Raw genomic sequence first — 13,827 nt, 5'->3', positions numbered from 1 at the left:
GATATTAGGCGAGGAGAGACGCCACTGCCGACTGAGCGGAAGGCGACCGTCCGACACCCATTGGTGACTGATACTCCAGGAGAGGCCGGTCGTGTTATATACCGGGGTCCCCCTGTTTTGTTTGGGGCTTTACCAGTGCCGGTGTTCCTGGAAAACTAATAAAATATTTTAAAAAATGGCATATTTGTTATCGCAGCGTGCGGACACATCCAAAATAGTGAGAGATTACGGTGCACGCCGAAACGGACGAAAAATGGCAGAAATGAAAATTTTTGGTAAAAAAAAAAAAACTGGAATTAAAATAGATGAGAACGTCGTGCGGACCCCAAAATGGTGGCAATAGAAAATCCTGCGCGTGTGGGAGAGAAAAAGCCCCGGATACAACTGTACAGCCACAAGACGGTGAAAAGGAAAAATGGTGACAGAAGAGTGGCCCCTGGGGCAGTGAGGGGCCCCTGGGAGTATGAGGGCCCCTGTGGCTGTGAATGGGCCCCTGGGAGTATGAGGGCCCCTGTGGCTGTGAATGGGCCCCTGTGGCTATGAATGGGCCCCTGCGAGTATGAGGGCCCCTGTGGCTATGAATGGGCCCCTGGGGCAGTGAGGGGCCCCTCAGAGTGTGAGGGCCCCATAAATGTCGCTTGGTGACGTCATACGTAATTACCAGGCCCTGAAGTGGCTCAGGCTGTGACCACGTGACTATGAGGCAGGTCATGTGATCCGTTGTCGGGAAGCTGAGCTCACGTGACCAAGTCCCTGGAAGCGAGTGACGTCATCTCATCGCGCGAGTTGGGAGGGAGCGCAGCTGACAGAACCCGGAAGTGTCGCTGGTGTTCTGCTGCTGCGGCGAGAGGAGCTCGGGATGGACGGTGAGTGCCGGAGGGGAGAGACGGGACGCTGATGTGTGTGACCTGGGACTGGGGGCCCCCTGCTTGTAGCAGGGTGTACTGGGCACATTGTTTTCTCACTGCCCAGGACAGGGCGTCTTTGGTCATGTGACCCCAGAAATTTGCCCCCTTTGTGTTGCCGCTTGTTACCAGGATACTATTTTAGGCTGTGATTTGGGCTCCGTACGCTTTCTGGGGTCTGACTGCAGCTCTGACCGCTGTGGTCCCAGCGTAGGCTGCTCTGGTGGTCTCTGCCTCTGGAAGTGATGGTTCTACAGTCACCTGACACCGAGGCTTGAGATTGGCGGCAGCGGTGGACCGGACGTCATCCAGTTCACATCTGAGCCCTGTGTTCTGCCTCTGGTTATGATGAAAACTACAAATCCCAGCATGCCCTGCTTTCCTGCTATCCACTTAGTTTACACGGAGCCAGGCTGGGTTTGGTGCGGAGCAGTCGGGGGTCCGACACGATTAGGAGGGAGGAAAATCCACCTGACTGGTGAGGAGCAGTCGGGGGTCCGGCACCTTGGCCGATACGATTGGGTGGGAGGTAACTCCACGTGACTGATGTGGAGCAGTCGGGGGCCCGGACCCTTGGCCGATACGATTGGGAGGGAGGAAACTCCATCTGACTGGTGTGGAGCAGTCGGGGGTCCGGCCCCTTGGCCGATACGATTGGGAGGGAGGAAACTCCACCTGACTGGTATGGAGCAGTCGGGGGTCCGGCACCTTGGCCGACACGATTGGGAGGGAGGAAACTCCACCTGACTGGTGAGGAGCAGTCGGGGGTCCGACCCCTTGGCCGACACGATTGGGAGGGAGGAAACTCCACCTGACTGGTATGGAGCAGTCGGGGGTCCGGCACCTTGGCCGACACGATTGGGAGGGAGGTAACTCCACGTGACTGGTGTGGAGCAGTTGGGGGCCCGGACCCTTGGCCGATACGATTGGGAGGGAGGAAACTCCACCTGACTGGTATGGAGCAGTCAAGGGTCCGACCCCTTGGCCGATACAATTGGGAGGGAGGAAAATCCACCTGACTGGTGTGGAGCAGTCGGGGGTCCGGCCCCTTGGCCGATACAATTGGGAGGGAGGAAAATCCACCTGACTGGTGTGGAGCAGTCGGGGGTCCGGCTCTTTGTCCGATACGATTGGGAGGAAACTCCACCTGACTGGTGTAGAGCAGTCGGGGGGTCCGGCACCTTGCCCGACAAGATTGGGAGGGAGGAAACTGCACCTGACTGGTGTGGAGCAGTCGGGGGTCCGGCTTCTTGGCCGACATGATTGGGAGGGAGGAAACTGCACCTGACTGGTGTGGAGCAGTCGGGGGCCCGACCCCTTGGCCGACATGATTGAGAGGGAGAAAACTCCACCTGACTGGTGTGGAGCAGTCGGGGGTCCGACCCCTTGGCCGACATGATTGGGAGGGAGGAAACTGCACCTGACTGGTGTGGAGCAGTCGGGGGTCCGACCCCTTGGCCGACATGATTGAGAGGGAGGAAACTGCACCTGACTGGTGTGGAGTAGTCGGGGGTCCGACCCCTTTGCCGACATGATTGGGAGGGAGGAAACTGCACCTGACTGGTGTGGAGCAGTAGGGGGTTTGGCTCCTTGGCCGACACGATAGGGAGGGAGGAAAATCCACCTGATTGGTGTGGAGCAATCGGGGGTCCGGCTCCTTGGCCGACACGATTGGGAGGGAGGAAAATCCACCTGATTGGTGTGGAGCAGTCGGGGGTCCGGCCTCTTGGCCGACACGATTGGGAACTCCACCTGACTGGGTTTTGAAGTCTAAAATTGAGCATGGAAAAATAATAATGACCCCTATAATAAACATGGGGAGCAAATTGTGTCCTCAGAATAACCCCTTAAAATTTAAAGGGTGGGATTGCACCTTAAAGAAGGTGTCCCCATTGTCCTGAATGATCCCTTTAAGAAAATAATCTGAGCACAAATGTCTGCACTGTAGGTTGTCCTCCGCTCAGGACCCCCACTACATGTATGATATTGACAGCCATCATGGTGCCTTAATGCGATCAGATTAAAGGGACTTCAGTATCAAAGACCCCCACTGGTTAAAACTTGGGTCCTGATTCCCTGTTCTCTCACTTTTTTGGGGTTACATTGCTCAGCTTTCTCCGCCAGATGAAGATAGAGCTCGACGCGTGCCACTCGCTCCCAAAAGACAAGATCAGGACCCCAAGACTAGTGTGCTTAGTGAGCAGACATTTATATTGTGGATTAGGTGCTATAACCCCATTAATTCGAAGCTTGGTGGGTCCTCTTTAAAGGGGTTGTCAGCACGTGCTGACAGGATATGTAATTACTGTGTGATCGCTGGGTTCCCCCTGAATGGTTCGTTTGTGCACATGCCTGACTGTAGATCGTCCCCTTCTTTTGGTTTGTGGTCACAGTTACTCCACATAGGGAACTCTGGGACCGTCCGCCAGTCTTGTCACATGTGGCCAGGTAGATTTGATTGATAAGACCTTGTGTTTTCTTACCGCCTCTCTCTACAGATCCTGTATGACAGGTTGGGAATTGTTTCTGGCTTTACTATGTTGTCTCAGCGGTGGTGACGTTATAGGACTGTCACCGGTTATCAGACTGACCCTCCCAGGTCTTGTGACTGCTTCAGCCACACCTCAAGCACCTGAGTAATGGAAGGTGTAAGCGTAGCGGGCTACAACCAGAGTTATGCAATCTACTTGCTGAGGAATCGTCAGGTGACCTGTCATCTCCTCATAGGATCCTGGACATTGATGTCAGAAGTATAACGGGGTGACATAAGAACTCATACTGACCCGATACTTCACACAGCTGAGTGTTTGCTACAGTCTGGGCTCCTCTTTCAGCCGGAGGCAGATACATATAACCTGCAGTAATACATTGGAAAAAAAAAATACTTTTCAGGACAAATAATAAAGTAAAACCATGGCACAGGAATGAGGAGATAGTGCTGAAGAGAGGATTGTGTGCAGTAGATGCGAGAGAAAGGTCAGACGGCCGTATGACTCTGACGAAGATCGCAACGTAATCCTCGGAGTGGGCGCCGACTCCCCTGACCTCAGCGTGACGGCATGCATTTCTATGTAGCTGTCACACGCTGGCTGGGAGAGCCCCTGGCCTGTCCTAATGTTGAATTGTGATCTTCGTCCAACTTATATGGGCTTCCAATTCTTCCCTGTGTGTGTGTGTGGGGGGGGGGTTAGTCACTGGATGGAAACAAGAATGTTTCTATTAACTAACTGCAAGCAGGTATCTTAACGTTGTAAGGAATGAAAGCTGTAAAGGAAAAGTGGCCCTGTCGCCCACGGCAAGTTTTTTTTTTTTTTTTTTCCCCAGAGGCCTGTTAGTGAATGAAAGGAATGATTTGATTGGGAATATATTTGATTGTGGCTGGTGTTAACAGTGTATGCCAGAGGGACATCAAGCGGCATCTCATCATTTTCGGCCCCAAAATAATCAGCAACCCACTTCTGTTTCTCTGCTCTGAAATGTTTAGCTGCATCTTTACTACTTTTGTACTTCAATCATCAGTACTAACCTGCCGCCTTCTGTTTCCTTTGCAGACACGTTGTTCCAGTTGAAGGTGAGTATATTTCGCCTTTTACAGTGGACTTCTCTACTTTTCTGACACTTGTGGGCACATTTGGACTCATTTCTTGTTTTCTGCTTCCTTTCAGTTCACGGCCAAGCAGCTGGAGAAGCTGGCAAAGAAGGCAGAGAAGGACTCCAATACTGAAAACGCCAAAGTTAAAAAGGTAGTATTAGTGGTGGCGTTACATTAGTGTGCAAACTGAAGCTGCAGCGTCCCCTACTGGGCAGATAATTGTGAAACATACTGTAGAGCTGTTAAATAATTTTGTAAGGGTGCTCTAAAACTTCATTTTGGTACCCATTCATTGGTTGCGTCAGGGCTTACGTCTGAACCCCCGCAAACGGAATTTGGGCATATTCGCCAACGGGGCCATGACTATAATCGTGCCGACAGAGTGAACGTGCATTCTGTCGTACATCGTTTTCGGGCGTATACTTTACTGGAGACGGACACCCAGACACAGTCTACTATGCAGGGGCATAACTACTATAGGTGCAGGCTCAGCAATCACACCTGGACCCCTGGAGCCTAAAGGCCCAAAAAGTCCCTTTGGCCCATATGAAAAGCCCAATACTTTTGAGGATTTGCAATAATTAGGGGCCCTGTTGGAGCTTTTGCATTGGGGTCCATGAGCTTCAAGTTACACCACGGACACTACATCTGAGTTAGTATTTCCTACCGTCACCTTCTTCACTGGCATCAGTTCACGGGCTCTACGTACCCCCATTTTGGGTGCAGAGGGGGGCCCCCCCATAGTGGGTGCAGAGTGGGCCCCCTGCGGTCTCATGTTTACAAAGGATTTTCCTAGACCTGAATTCCTCCTGTCTAATCTTTCAGCAGTTTGTATACAGGTGATTATGCTTCGGTGTGTTTTTTTAGTTCTGAGCATTGTCTTCATTCCTCCCCATTGTGCAGGCTCTGCAGCAGAAGAATGTGGAGGTTGCCCGTGTGTATGCTGAGAATGCAATCAGGAAGAAGAATGAGGGGCTAAACTGGCTTCGGATGGCTTCCCGGGTAGACGCTGTCGCCTCTAAAGTGCAAACAGCAGTTACCATGAAGGGGGTATGTGTCCTGACACTGCCAGTTGGGAGCATAGCAAATTTCAGACCATTTGTACGCTCGTGTGACTGCACCCCTACACTGATGAATTCAACATGGATTATTCCAAGCCATTGCTGAACAAAATGAGTCTAAGTGCCCTCGTCTGGGGTCCATTTTGGTACTCTGTGGCAGCTGGACCAGGGCAACCTTTACTTCTGCACCGGCAATCCTCTGCTGCTTCCTAGGTCCATGCAGTGTCAACACATTGCTGGAGGCCTAGTAAGCAGCCGATTATTACAGGTACAAAAGTGAAGCTGCTCTGGTCCAAATGCCACTGCTGTAATCCAGTAGGGGTGATTGAGCATCCAATGCATGTCAGAGGTAAGCATTTAAATTGTATTAACACTCTGCTGCTATAATTAAGGGGTTATATAGACAAATGCCACTACCCGAGCAAGCAGCAGGCACATCCATATATCAGTACAACATAGGTTGTGCTTATTGAAGTCATTTGATGACAATATACTCTATGATGGTCACAAATCTTCCAAAATGTGAGATGCGCTTTGCAGCGCCGCACCTCCTTTCATAAAGTTTTTAGATAATGTCCAGCGTGCCCATAGCATGGTTGCTACAGAGCCGCTTACTTAGCTTTCCATGGCATTATTACAAATGATTAGCGACGAGCTTGCCTATTGTTAATGGAAGGACGATTTTGCAGAAAGCACACCATCATTAACAATTTATTTCTTTATACTTCAGTGGAAAGCGACTTAGACTTTTGGGAATCTGTACATGTTAAATGTTTATTTTCATTTTTTGTAAGGATTGACAATTGTATAAATGAATACATCCCATGTACTTTTAAATTAACATTTAATTACTATAGAAATTATAAGACCTCTATTTCCATTTTCTATTTTGTTCTTTGCACATAGGTGACGAAGAACATGGCTCAGGTGACAAAGGCTCTGGACAAGGCGCTGGGCTCCATGGACCTGCAGAAGGTGTCAGCTGTTATGGATAAATTTGAGCAGCAGGTTCAGAATTTGGATGTTCACACATCAGTGAGTTCTCTATGTAGCTTAATATCTCAATTTATCAGGCACCGCTGCTCATGTCCACTAAGTGGCAGTCATGTCCAGCAGTCTGCAGGCACTGCGCTATGGACACCTGCCTCCCATATTTCCTAGCAGGTTATTGCTCTATATGTACCTCTTAAACGCACCGTAAAGTCGCTGTCCTTTGGTGCAGAGCAATCAATGACTCATTTGCATAACAGGAAGAAATTTTGATCCTTGGTCAAATGAAGCATGTAAGTCGATAGAATTTGCAGATTAAAGGGGTTCTCAGGCCTACTGATATTAATGTCCTACGGATAGGTCTTCAGTATCGGATCAGTGGAGATGCCAGGTGTCTGACCATCATTTATCCTAAGGATGGATAACCCTTTTAAACGTTCTTTATTGTTCGGGTACATGAACCTCCTTGGTATAATTTTTACTTTCTTTGTGTTCTATCAGTAACTATTTAACGCTTTCTTTCCTAGGTGATGGAAGACTCCATGGGATCAGCTATGACCCTGACCACTCCGCAGGAACAGGTGGATAACTTGATCTTGCAGATCGCAGAGGAGAACGGACTGGAAGTCATGGATCAGCTGAACCAGCTTCCCCAGGGAGCGTCATCCGTGGGGGAAAGTTCCACCCGCACCCCGGAAGACCAGCTGTCACGCAGGTAAGATTGAGGCAGGAGTGGATGACCGAGATTGTGTCCAAAGCGACTCTTCGCTGCAGGAAGAGGATGGCTAATACACAGAAGCTGTACATTCAATCATTCAGGGGAAGGAATATAATTAGTTTTCAGACATGAGTCTGTTTGCATGGGTCGTCTATGTAAAGACACATTTGCAGATTCGATAGGGCGGTAGTTATTCGTGACACGAGTGTCCAGGTAACAGCTTTATGACTTGTGGTTTCTGACTCTTGTGCCTTTCTCTTTCAGACTGGCTGCACTGAGGAACTGAAGTCTCGCTGCTTTGCCCTCTCCTGCCTGGGGTACACTGGGGTCACTTTATCACATGTGGCCTTCACCAATAATTAATAGGAGAATCTTGGGCCCCCGAGATTGCGCTGCTAATGCCTTTTTAGTTTCTCAGCAGTCTCAGAAGCTGAAGCCGCCATGTCGGTGGCCTCGATGCATGGATTTCAGCCCAGGATTAGCATTTCATATGGAGGGATAATATAGAAATATATTTTTCTCTTATTCTTCCTGACGCCTTGCTGGGAATTAGAGAATTTTAGTGATCAGGGGACGCACCGGCCGCTGATAATCACATCTGGGGAGATCTCAGAAATGGCTCTATATTAAGTGCTTCCTCCCACACTAAAGCTTGTATTTTACTTGCTGCCCTTACATCCTAAAAGAAGACCTATCCATATTCTATATGTGCCAGAGACACAATACAGTGCCCGTTGTTACATCTCTCCCCATACTCGCGTTCTCTCACAAGATCAAAAAGTCTGTGTGAGGTTGTAAACGTAATGACTGTATATGTGCTTTTGTAATAATTGTGAAGCAGGGTATGATCCCCGAATCCTAAACTTGCACCCGTGTGGGCTTGTCTGCTTATTGCTCTAACCTCTTGTGCAGAATGGGTTTATGTCTTGTGCCTGTTAACCTTTAATATGCTGGGGGCAATGCCATGCTCGCTGTGGTAGTTCATAGGACCATTAAGGCCTTCATACATATCCAGGTGGTGATGCAGGTGGGATGTGCCATTTGCTTCATAAAAGACATCTCCCCCTGAAATTTACATAAAAATTATTAGTAATCATGGTTCTCGTCAGCTTTTTCTGATTGCTGTGGAAGTTGGAATAGTGGCCATACTGGTTACTTGCAGGAGTTGTGACCTCCAAACTAGAGCCCTCCTACCTGCCGGCATTTCTGGCCCTCCTGATTAGTAGACCGAGATGCATGACATCAGGGGGACCTACTAATGATAAGAGGCACAAGACTGTCACAGGTGGGAGTGCTCCGGGTGCCATAAACCACCACCGTGTCCCCTTGATCAGGGTCCCGCAAACCTTATATTTATTTATATTTTTTTTTAGTCGATCATTTTCTCAAAACTTACTTCACACAAGCAGAAACTCAGGAATTTCTGTTTTACAGGTATTCTCTCTTTCAGGGGATATGTCCTATAAAACAACACTACATATGGCCCCTGCTTATGTTTTCCCAGTGGTTGGTGCCCAATGCAAATAATTAGAGGAAATGTCCAGGGTTAGAAAAACATGGCTGCTTTCTTTTACTAGCAGTGTCACACCCGCCTACAGGTTGTGTCTGGTTTTGCAGCTTGTTTTATTTTTTTAGGACTGAACTGCTATACTATCTACATCCTGCAGAAAGAAAAGGTGCTATTTTTGGAATAAAGTACCGTAGCCCTTCTTTCCCTCTGATATCCAGTTGGTCCTGCTCTTCCCCCATATGGTTTGTGCCACCTCTTCTCCCAGCATACTTTTTCCCAAATGTAAATTTGGTGCATTATTTTTTTTTTTTCCTTTTTACCAATTTGCCTCTGTTTTTTTCCACTGTCTTTTTGTTCTTGGGTGTAATTTATCTGTAAAGAAATGTTTGTATTTACGTTTCCAAATAAATTCTGGTAATTCTTACCTGTCTGGTATTAGATTTATGTTAACATGTTAGAAGGTTGCGGACACAGGTGCCAGTAAGTGAAGAAACTATGCACAAATGACTGCACCTTCCTTAGGGTGGGCCCATAAATTTGGAGGAGCAAGGTCTGAATACTCAAACCATACTAGTTTACTGGAGCACGACCGCCCCCTTTACTACAGTACCTGATACACACCACACGTGGATGTCTCCGTTATAGTAGATTACCCTGAATGGGGCTGATGTGTTGCTTCAGTAGTTGCAGCCGTACAACTGATTTGGTGGGGGGGTCTGGGTGACCTCTGCAGTCCATAGTGTTGCATGTAACTCATTCTCTCCCTCTGGCCTGCAGTGGTAAAAATGTTGGTATAGTAAATCTGTGTGTAACCTTCATGATGCACACTGCATAACATTACATGGATCTTGGACCTGATAAGTGATGTTTACTCTGAAAATCCATCTCAGAAAGGCTGTATAATCGTCTGTAAAAGTTTAACTTACTCTCTTCCCCACCTGGCCTGATTGCTGGCTCCTCAGGGTCCCTGCTTCCTGGTGAAGTCTCTCAATGCTTAGTACAAGCTGCAGCTATCAGACTGGGCAAAGACTGAATACAATTGCACTTGTGAGTAGAGATGAGTGAATAGATTTTCAAGTTTTCACATCAGTATCAGCCAACCAGTAGTCCTGTGAGCAGCTTCCTACCTGCCAACATCTTAGACACGTCTATGCAAAAAAAATATGGATTTTAAAGGTAAATACATCAGCCTCAACAGGTCTAAGATAATGTTATGCTGACTGAAATCTGGTGATGAGTCGGCTGTTAAAAACGTTATGTCCTCGAAAAACAAGTTCAGGAACCATTTATAAAGTGCGTGTGCTGAATCTGATATATCAGCCTGACGCTTCCCAGGATGTTGGTTCATTTCCTAAAACATTGCCACAGTAAATACCACAAGGTACATGTACATCACATGCGTCTGCAACAGATTTCCTAATCGTTCTGTTGTCTACTTGTGGTTTTGTGAACAGACTGGGTGGATCTACTCATGGCTGTCTTAATAAATGTGCACGTCAGTCCTTTACACTGCATACCCCCCCCCCCACTGTGGATCTCATGGATGAAATTGTGTGATTCATAGATATATATATAAAATACACTTATTTATTGAAAATATAATTATCTAGAAATATTTACAGTGGAGAAAAGAAGCATTTGATAAACTGATGATTTTACAGGTTTTCCCACCTGCAAAAAATGGAGTGGTCTGTAATTTTTATCGCAGGTACACTTCACCTTTGAGAGACAGAATCTAAATAAAAACCAGTAGAGCACATTGTAGGATTTATATATAATTAGCAATTTATTCCATGAAATAAGTATTTGATACAATAGAAAAACAGAACTTATTATTTGTTATATAAACCTTTGTTTGCAATTACAGAGGTCAGACGTTTCCTGTAATTCTTGACCAAGTTTGCACACACTGCAGCAGGGATTTTAGCCCACTCCTCCATACAGATCTTCTCTAGATCTATCAGGTTTCGGAGCTGTCGCTGGGCAACATTGAGTTTCAGCTCCCTCCAAACAAAAATTTGGTTTCAGGTCTGGAGACAGGCTAGGCCACTCCAGGACCGTGAGATGGTTCTTACAGAGCCACGCCTTAGTTGCCCTGGCTGTGTGTTTTGGGTCATTGTCATGCTGGAAGACCCAGCCACGACCCATCTTCAATGCTCCTACTGAGGGAAGGAGGTTGTTGGCCAGAATCTCACGATACATGATCTCATCCATCCTGCCTTAAATACGACGCAGTTGTCTTGTCCTAGTGCAGAAAAGCACCCCCAAAGTGATGTTTCCCTCACCATGCTTCAAGTTTGGGACGGTGTTCTTGGGGTTGTACTTTTGTCCTTCTTTCTCCAAACACGGCGCGTGGAGTTGATACCAAAAAGTTCTATTTCCATGACGTCCTATCCTGACAGCACCATGGGGTTGTCCTTCCTTCATCACAGGGACAGGAAATGCACAAGAGGTTAAAAGGTCCCCTCAGACTCCAGTGTTTTTCATGTCCCTGTAAGGACAGACACGAGAGCGCCGCAGAGGAAGATAGCCGCGGCATCCAAGAGAAGTTACCAGCCATTCTAGGCTGGGCGTGAGCGTGGGCTGGGACCTGAATGGGAGACAAGCCCATGCTCTGAGGTCCGACAAGTTACAGGGGGAAACCCCTAGAAGTGATTTCTTAGAGGACCTTTCCCTGGAAGAGTTGCAGCTGAATTCCTGTTGGACGCTTCGGCCGTACCGGTGTGTTTGCGGCTAGGAATAATTCTTTACCCAAAACGGCTCGCCAGGCCTTATGGATGAAGATCTGGTCAGGGGTTTACCAGTTGAAAAATAAGTTAGGTGCCATACCTTTTCAGACAGGAACGTAGTTGGACCGGTCTTAGATACAACACGGAAGAATGCCACTGACATTAAAAAACGGTCCCGTGGGAAAGCAAAGGTTTTCCCTTCAGAGGTCCCGTCCTTTCCAAAGGCAGGAAGATAGAAAGAGGGTAAATTGACTCGCTGGTATCACCAAAAGGGGGGAAGAGTAGGATCCCCCTTCTCGCTCAGGACAAAGGTCCTCAACAGGCAGTGACACCATACTGGGTGGGTGGCGCCTCAAAACACTTCCTGGAACCAAGGGCTCATCCCCCAGAACCAGTGGATCCTGAATACAGGTTCCCAGTGCTATACCCGCAAATTTATAACCCCCCCAGCACGGTTTGTAGTTACGAATCCCAGCCCAAAACCCTTATAGACAATATATGGGCAGACGTAATAGATCTAAGATAAGAAGTAATGGTCCCGGTTCTAGGAACACCTCTGGTGGAGCCGGACCATTATAATTTAGAACCACTAAACCAAGGGATCCGATACAAAATTTCGAATGGAGTCCTGAAACCACCATTTCCCGAATAGATCAGATCGCCACAACAGGCACAATAGATCCAGAAGCGCATACTATCACGTTCCCATCCACCCTCACCCTCAGAGGTTCCTGCGGTTCGCACTGGAAATGGGAAGCGGATACTACCATTTTAGTTTCAGGCTCTGCCTTTCGACCTAGCTTTAGCACCCGGGGTTTACGAAGCCGATCGCCAAGATCAGGGCACACTTAAGAGGCAGTATAACCATTCTGCCACACCTGTAGGACTTTCTCAGCATCAGAGCTAAGAAAACAACTCGACGGGGTAATCGCCACGCCCGGAAACCTAGGTTTGGATCCTGAACAATGCAGGCCGGTACCCGGGAAAAATTCTTGGGAGTCTTGATAGATCTCAAAACAAGAATCTTGTTTATCGGAAGAAGGAAAGGAGGCCATCAGGAACAGGGTTCGTCAGCTATGGCGAGATCAAATATCCAAAAGACTGCACTAAAGGTCCTAGAGACCCTGACAGCAGGCATACCCTGCGTAAAGTGGAACCAGGCTCACACAGGAGTCTACAAGGAAATTCAGTCAAATAGGACAACAGCAGACCGCTCTGGACAAAGAGACTCGACCGTCCCCAGCCCTAAAATCATCTCCGAGGCAGGGAACCGGTCACAAGATCCATCAGCCCTGGGTGACCTCGGATCCTATCACCATACAAGACTATCATCACGGATGCCAGCAGGAAAGGGGGGCCCATCTGGAAGGTACTTTCAAGGACATGGCCGGGAAGCTTCAGTTCACAGTCCTCAAACTACAGAGAGCTACGAGCAGTTGGGAGACACTTAAATGAAGCCGGTCGAGTCCACAGGGCCAACTTAGGAAAGCCAGGTCAAACATTGTAACCGCAGTATCTTTCCTACGCCACCAGGGGGAAAGCTTCAGGACCTGGCAGCCCACATCTTCACCTGGGCAGAGAACAGGGTTCGCTCCATATCAGTGATACACCTGCATGGCCCAGGAACAACATAGCCGACTATTTGAACAGACAAGAAGTCTGAGCCACCGAGTGGGAAGTGAATAAGGAGACATTCATAGGCTTACACCATCAGTGGGGAAACCCTCAGCTAAACCTCTTCGCGACAAGGAAGAACAAGCTAAAGATATTCTTCTCTCGGTCCAGCAGACCATCCAAAAAAGGGGTCTACTCCTTGAATCAGAGATTGAGTGGGGGACTGCTTTATGGCTTCCCCCTATTCCTATAATACCGAGAGGCCTCAGAAAGATCCAGGGAAAAGGCGAGTGACCCTAGTATTACTCTTCGGGCCCAGGCGACGTTGGCTCCACCTCTGGAAGAAGACGGCTCAGGAAGGACCGCGCCATCTACCAACGCCTGAAGCTCTACTTTCCCAAGGCCCAGTTCGGCACCCAAATCTGGGGAACCTACAGTCGGCAGCATGGATCCTGAGAGAGTGATCTTAAGATCCAGAGGTCTCTCCGACAAAGTGATCTCAATGATGCAGACCAGCTGTAAGCCCGTTACGAGGGCAATCTATCATAAATCTGGGAGAAGTTCTGCTCAGAAGGTGGTAGTATCCCCTTAGATTCATCTCGCCCAGATATCTCTCAAATCCTTGACTATCCCCAGGCAGGATTTAATAAAGGTCTGAGTCCAAAGCACATTGGAAGTTCAGAGAGGAGCTTGGAGTACTTTAATTCA

General features: G+C 48.1%; 1 protein-coding gene across 2 annotated transcripts; it reads left to right on the top strand.

The window, feature by feature from the left end:
• The first annotated feature begins 710 nt into the window (after positions 1-710).
• Positions 711-9,200, top strand: CHMP1A (charged multivesicular body protein 1A). 2 transcript variants are annotated; one of them, XM_073583743.1, is made up of 7 exons: positions 711-866; positions 4,457-4,476; positions 4,571-4,648; positions 5,401-5,547; positions 6,465-6,593; positions 7,076-7,263; positions 7,531-9,200. In XM_073583743.1, the coding sequence occupies exons 1-7, from the start codon at positions 860-862 to the stop codon at positions 7,550-7,552; spliced, it is 591 nt and encodes a 196-aa protein (XP_073439844.1). In that variant the 5' UTR covers positions 711-859; the 3' UTR covers positions 7,553-9,200. The 2 variants fall into 2 exon arrangements, with proteins under 2 accessions (XP_073439844.1, XP_073439835.1); XM_073583734.1 differs by lacking the exon at positions 711-866 and adding an exon at positions 1,162-1,383.
• The last annotated feature ends 4,627 nt before the right edge of the window (positions 9,201-13,827 follow it).

Source organism: Dendrobates tinctorius, unplaced genomic scaffold (assembly GCF_039654945.1).
Source record: "Dendrobates tinctorius isolate UK_male_01 unplaced genomic scaffold, ASM3965494v1 ptg000009l, whole genome shotgun sequence".
NCBI lineage: Eukaryota > Metazoa > Chordata > Amphibia > Anura > Dendrobatidae > Dendrobates > Dendrobates tinctorius.
Note: the sequence above shows the minus strand (reverse complement) of the source record. Positions and strands in the feature narration are given on the sequence as shown.

Coding starts and splice junctions, on each gene's coding strand:
- CHMP1A (XM_073583734.1), top strand. CDS start 1,251: ATGATGAAAACTACAAATCCCAGCATGCCCTGCTTTCCTGCTATCCAC. Junction 4,477..4,570: donor ACACGTTGTTCCAGTTGAAG/GTGAGTATATTT, acceptor GCTTCCTTTCAG/TTCACGGCCAAGCAGCTGGA. Junction 4,649..5,400: donor AAAACGCCAAAGTTAAAAAG/GTAGTATTAGTG, acceptor CCCATTGTGCAG/GCTCTGCAGCAGAAGAATGT.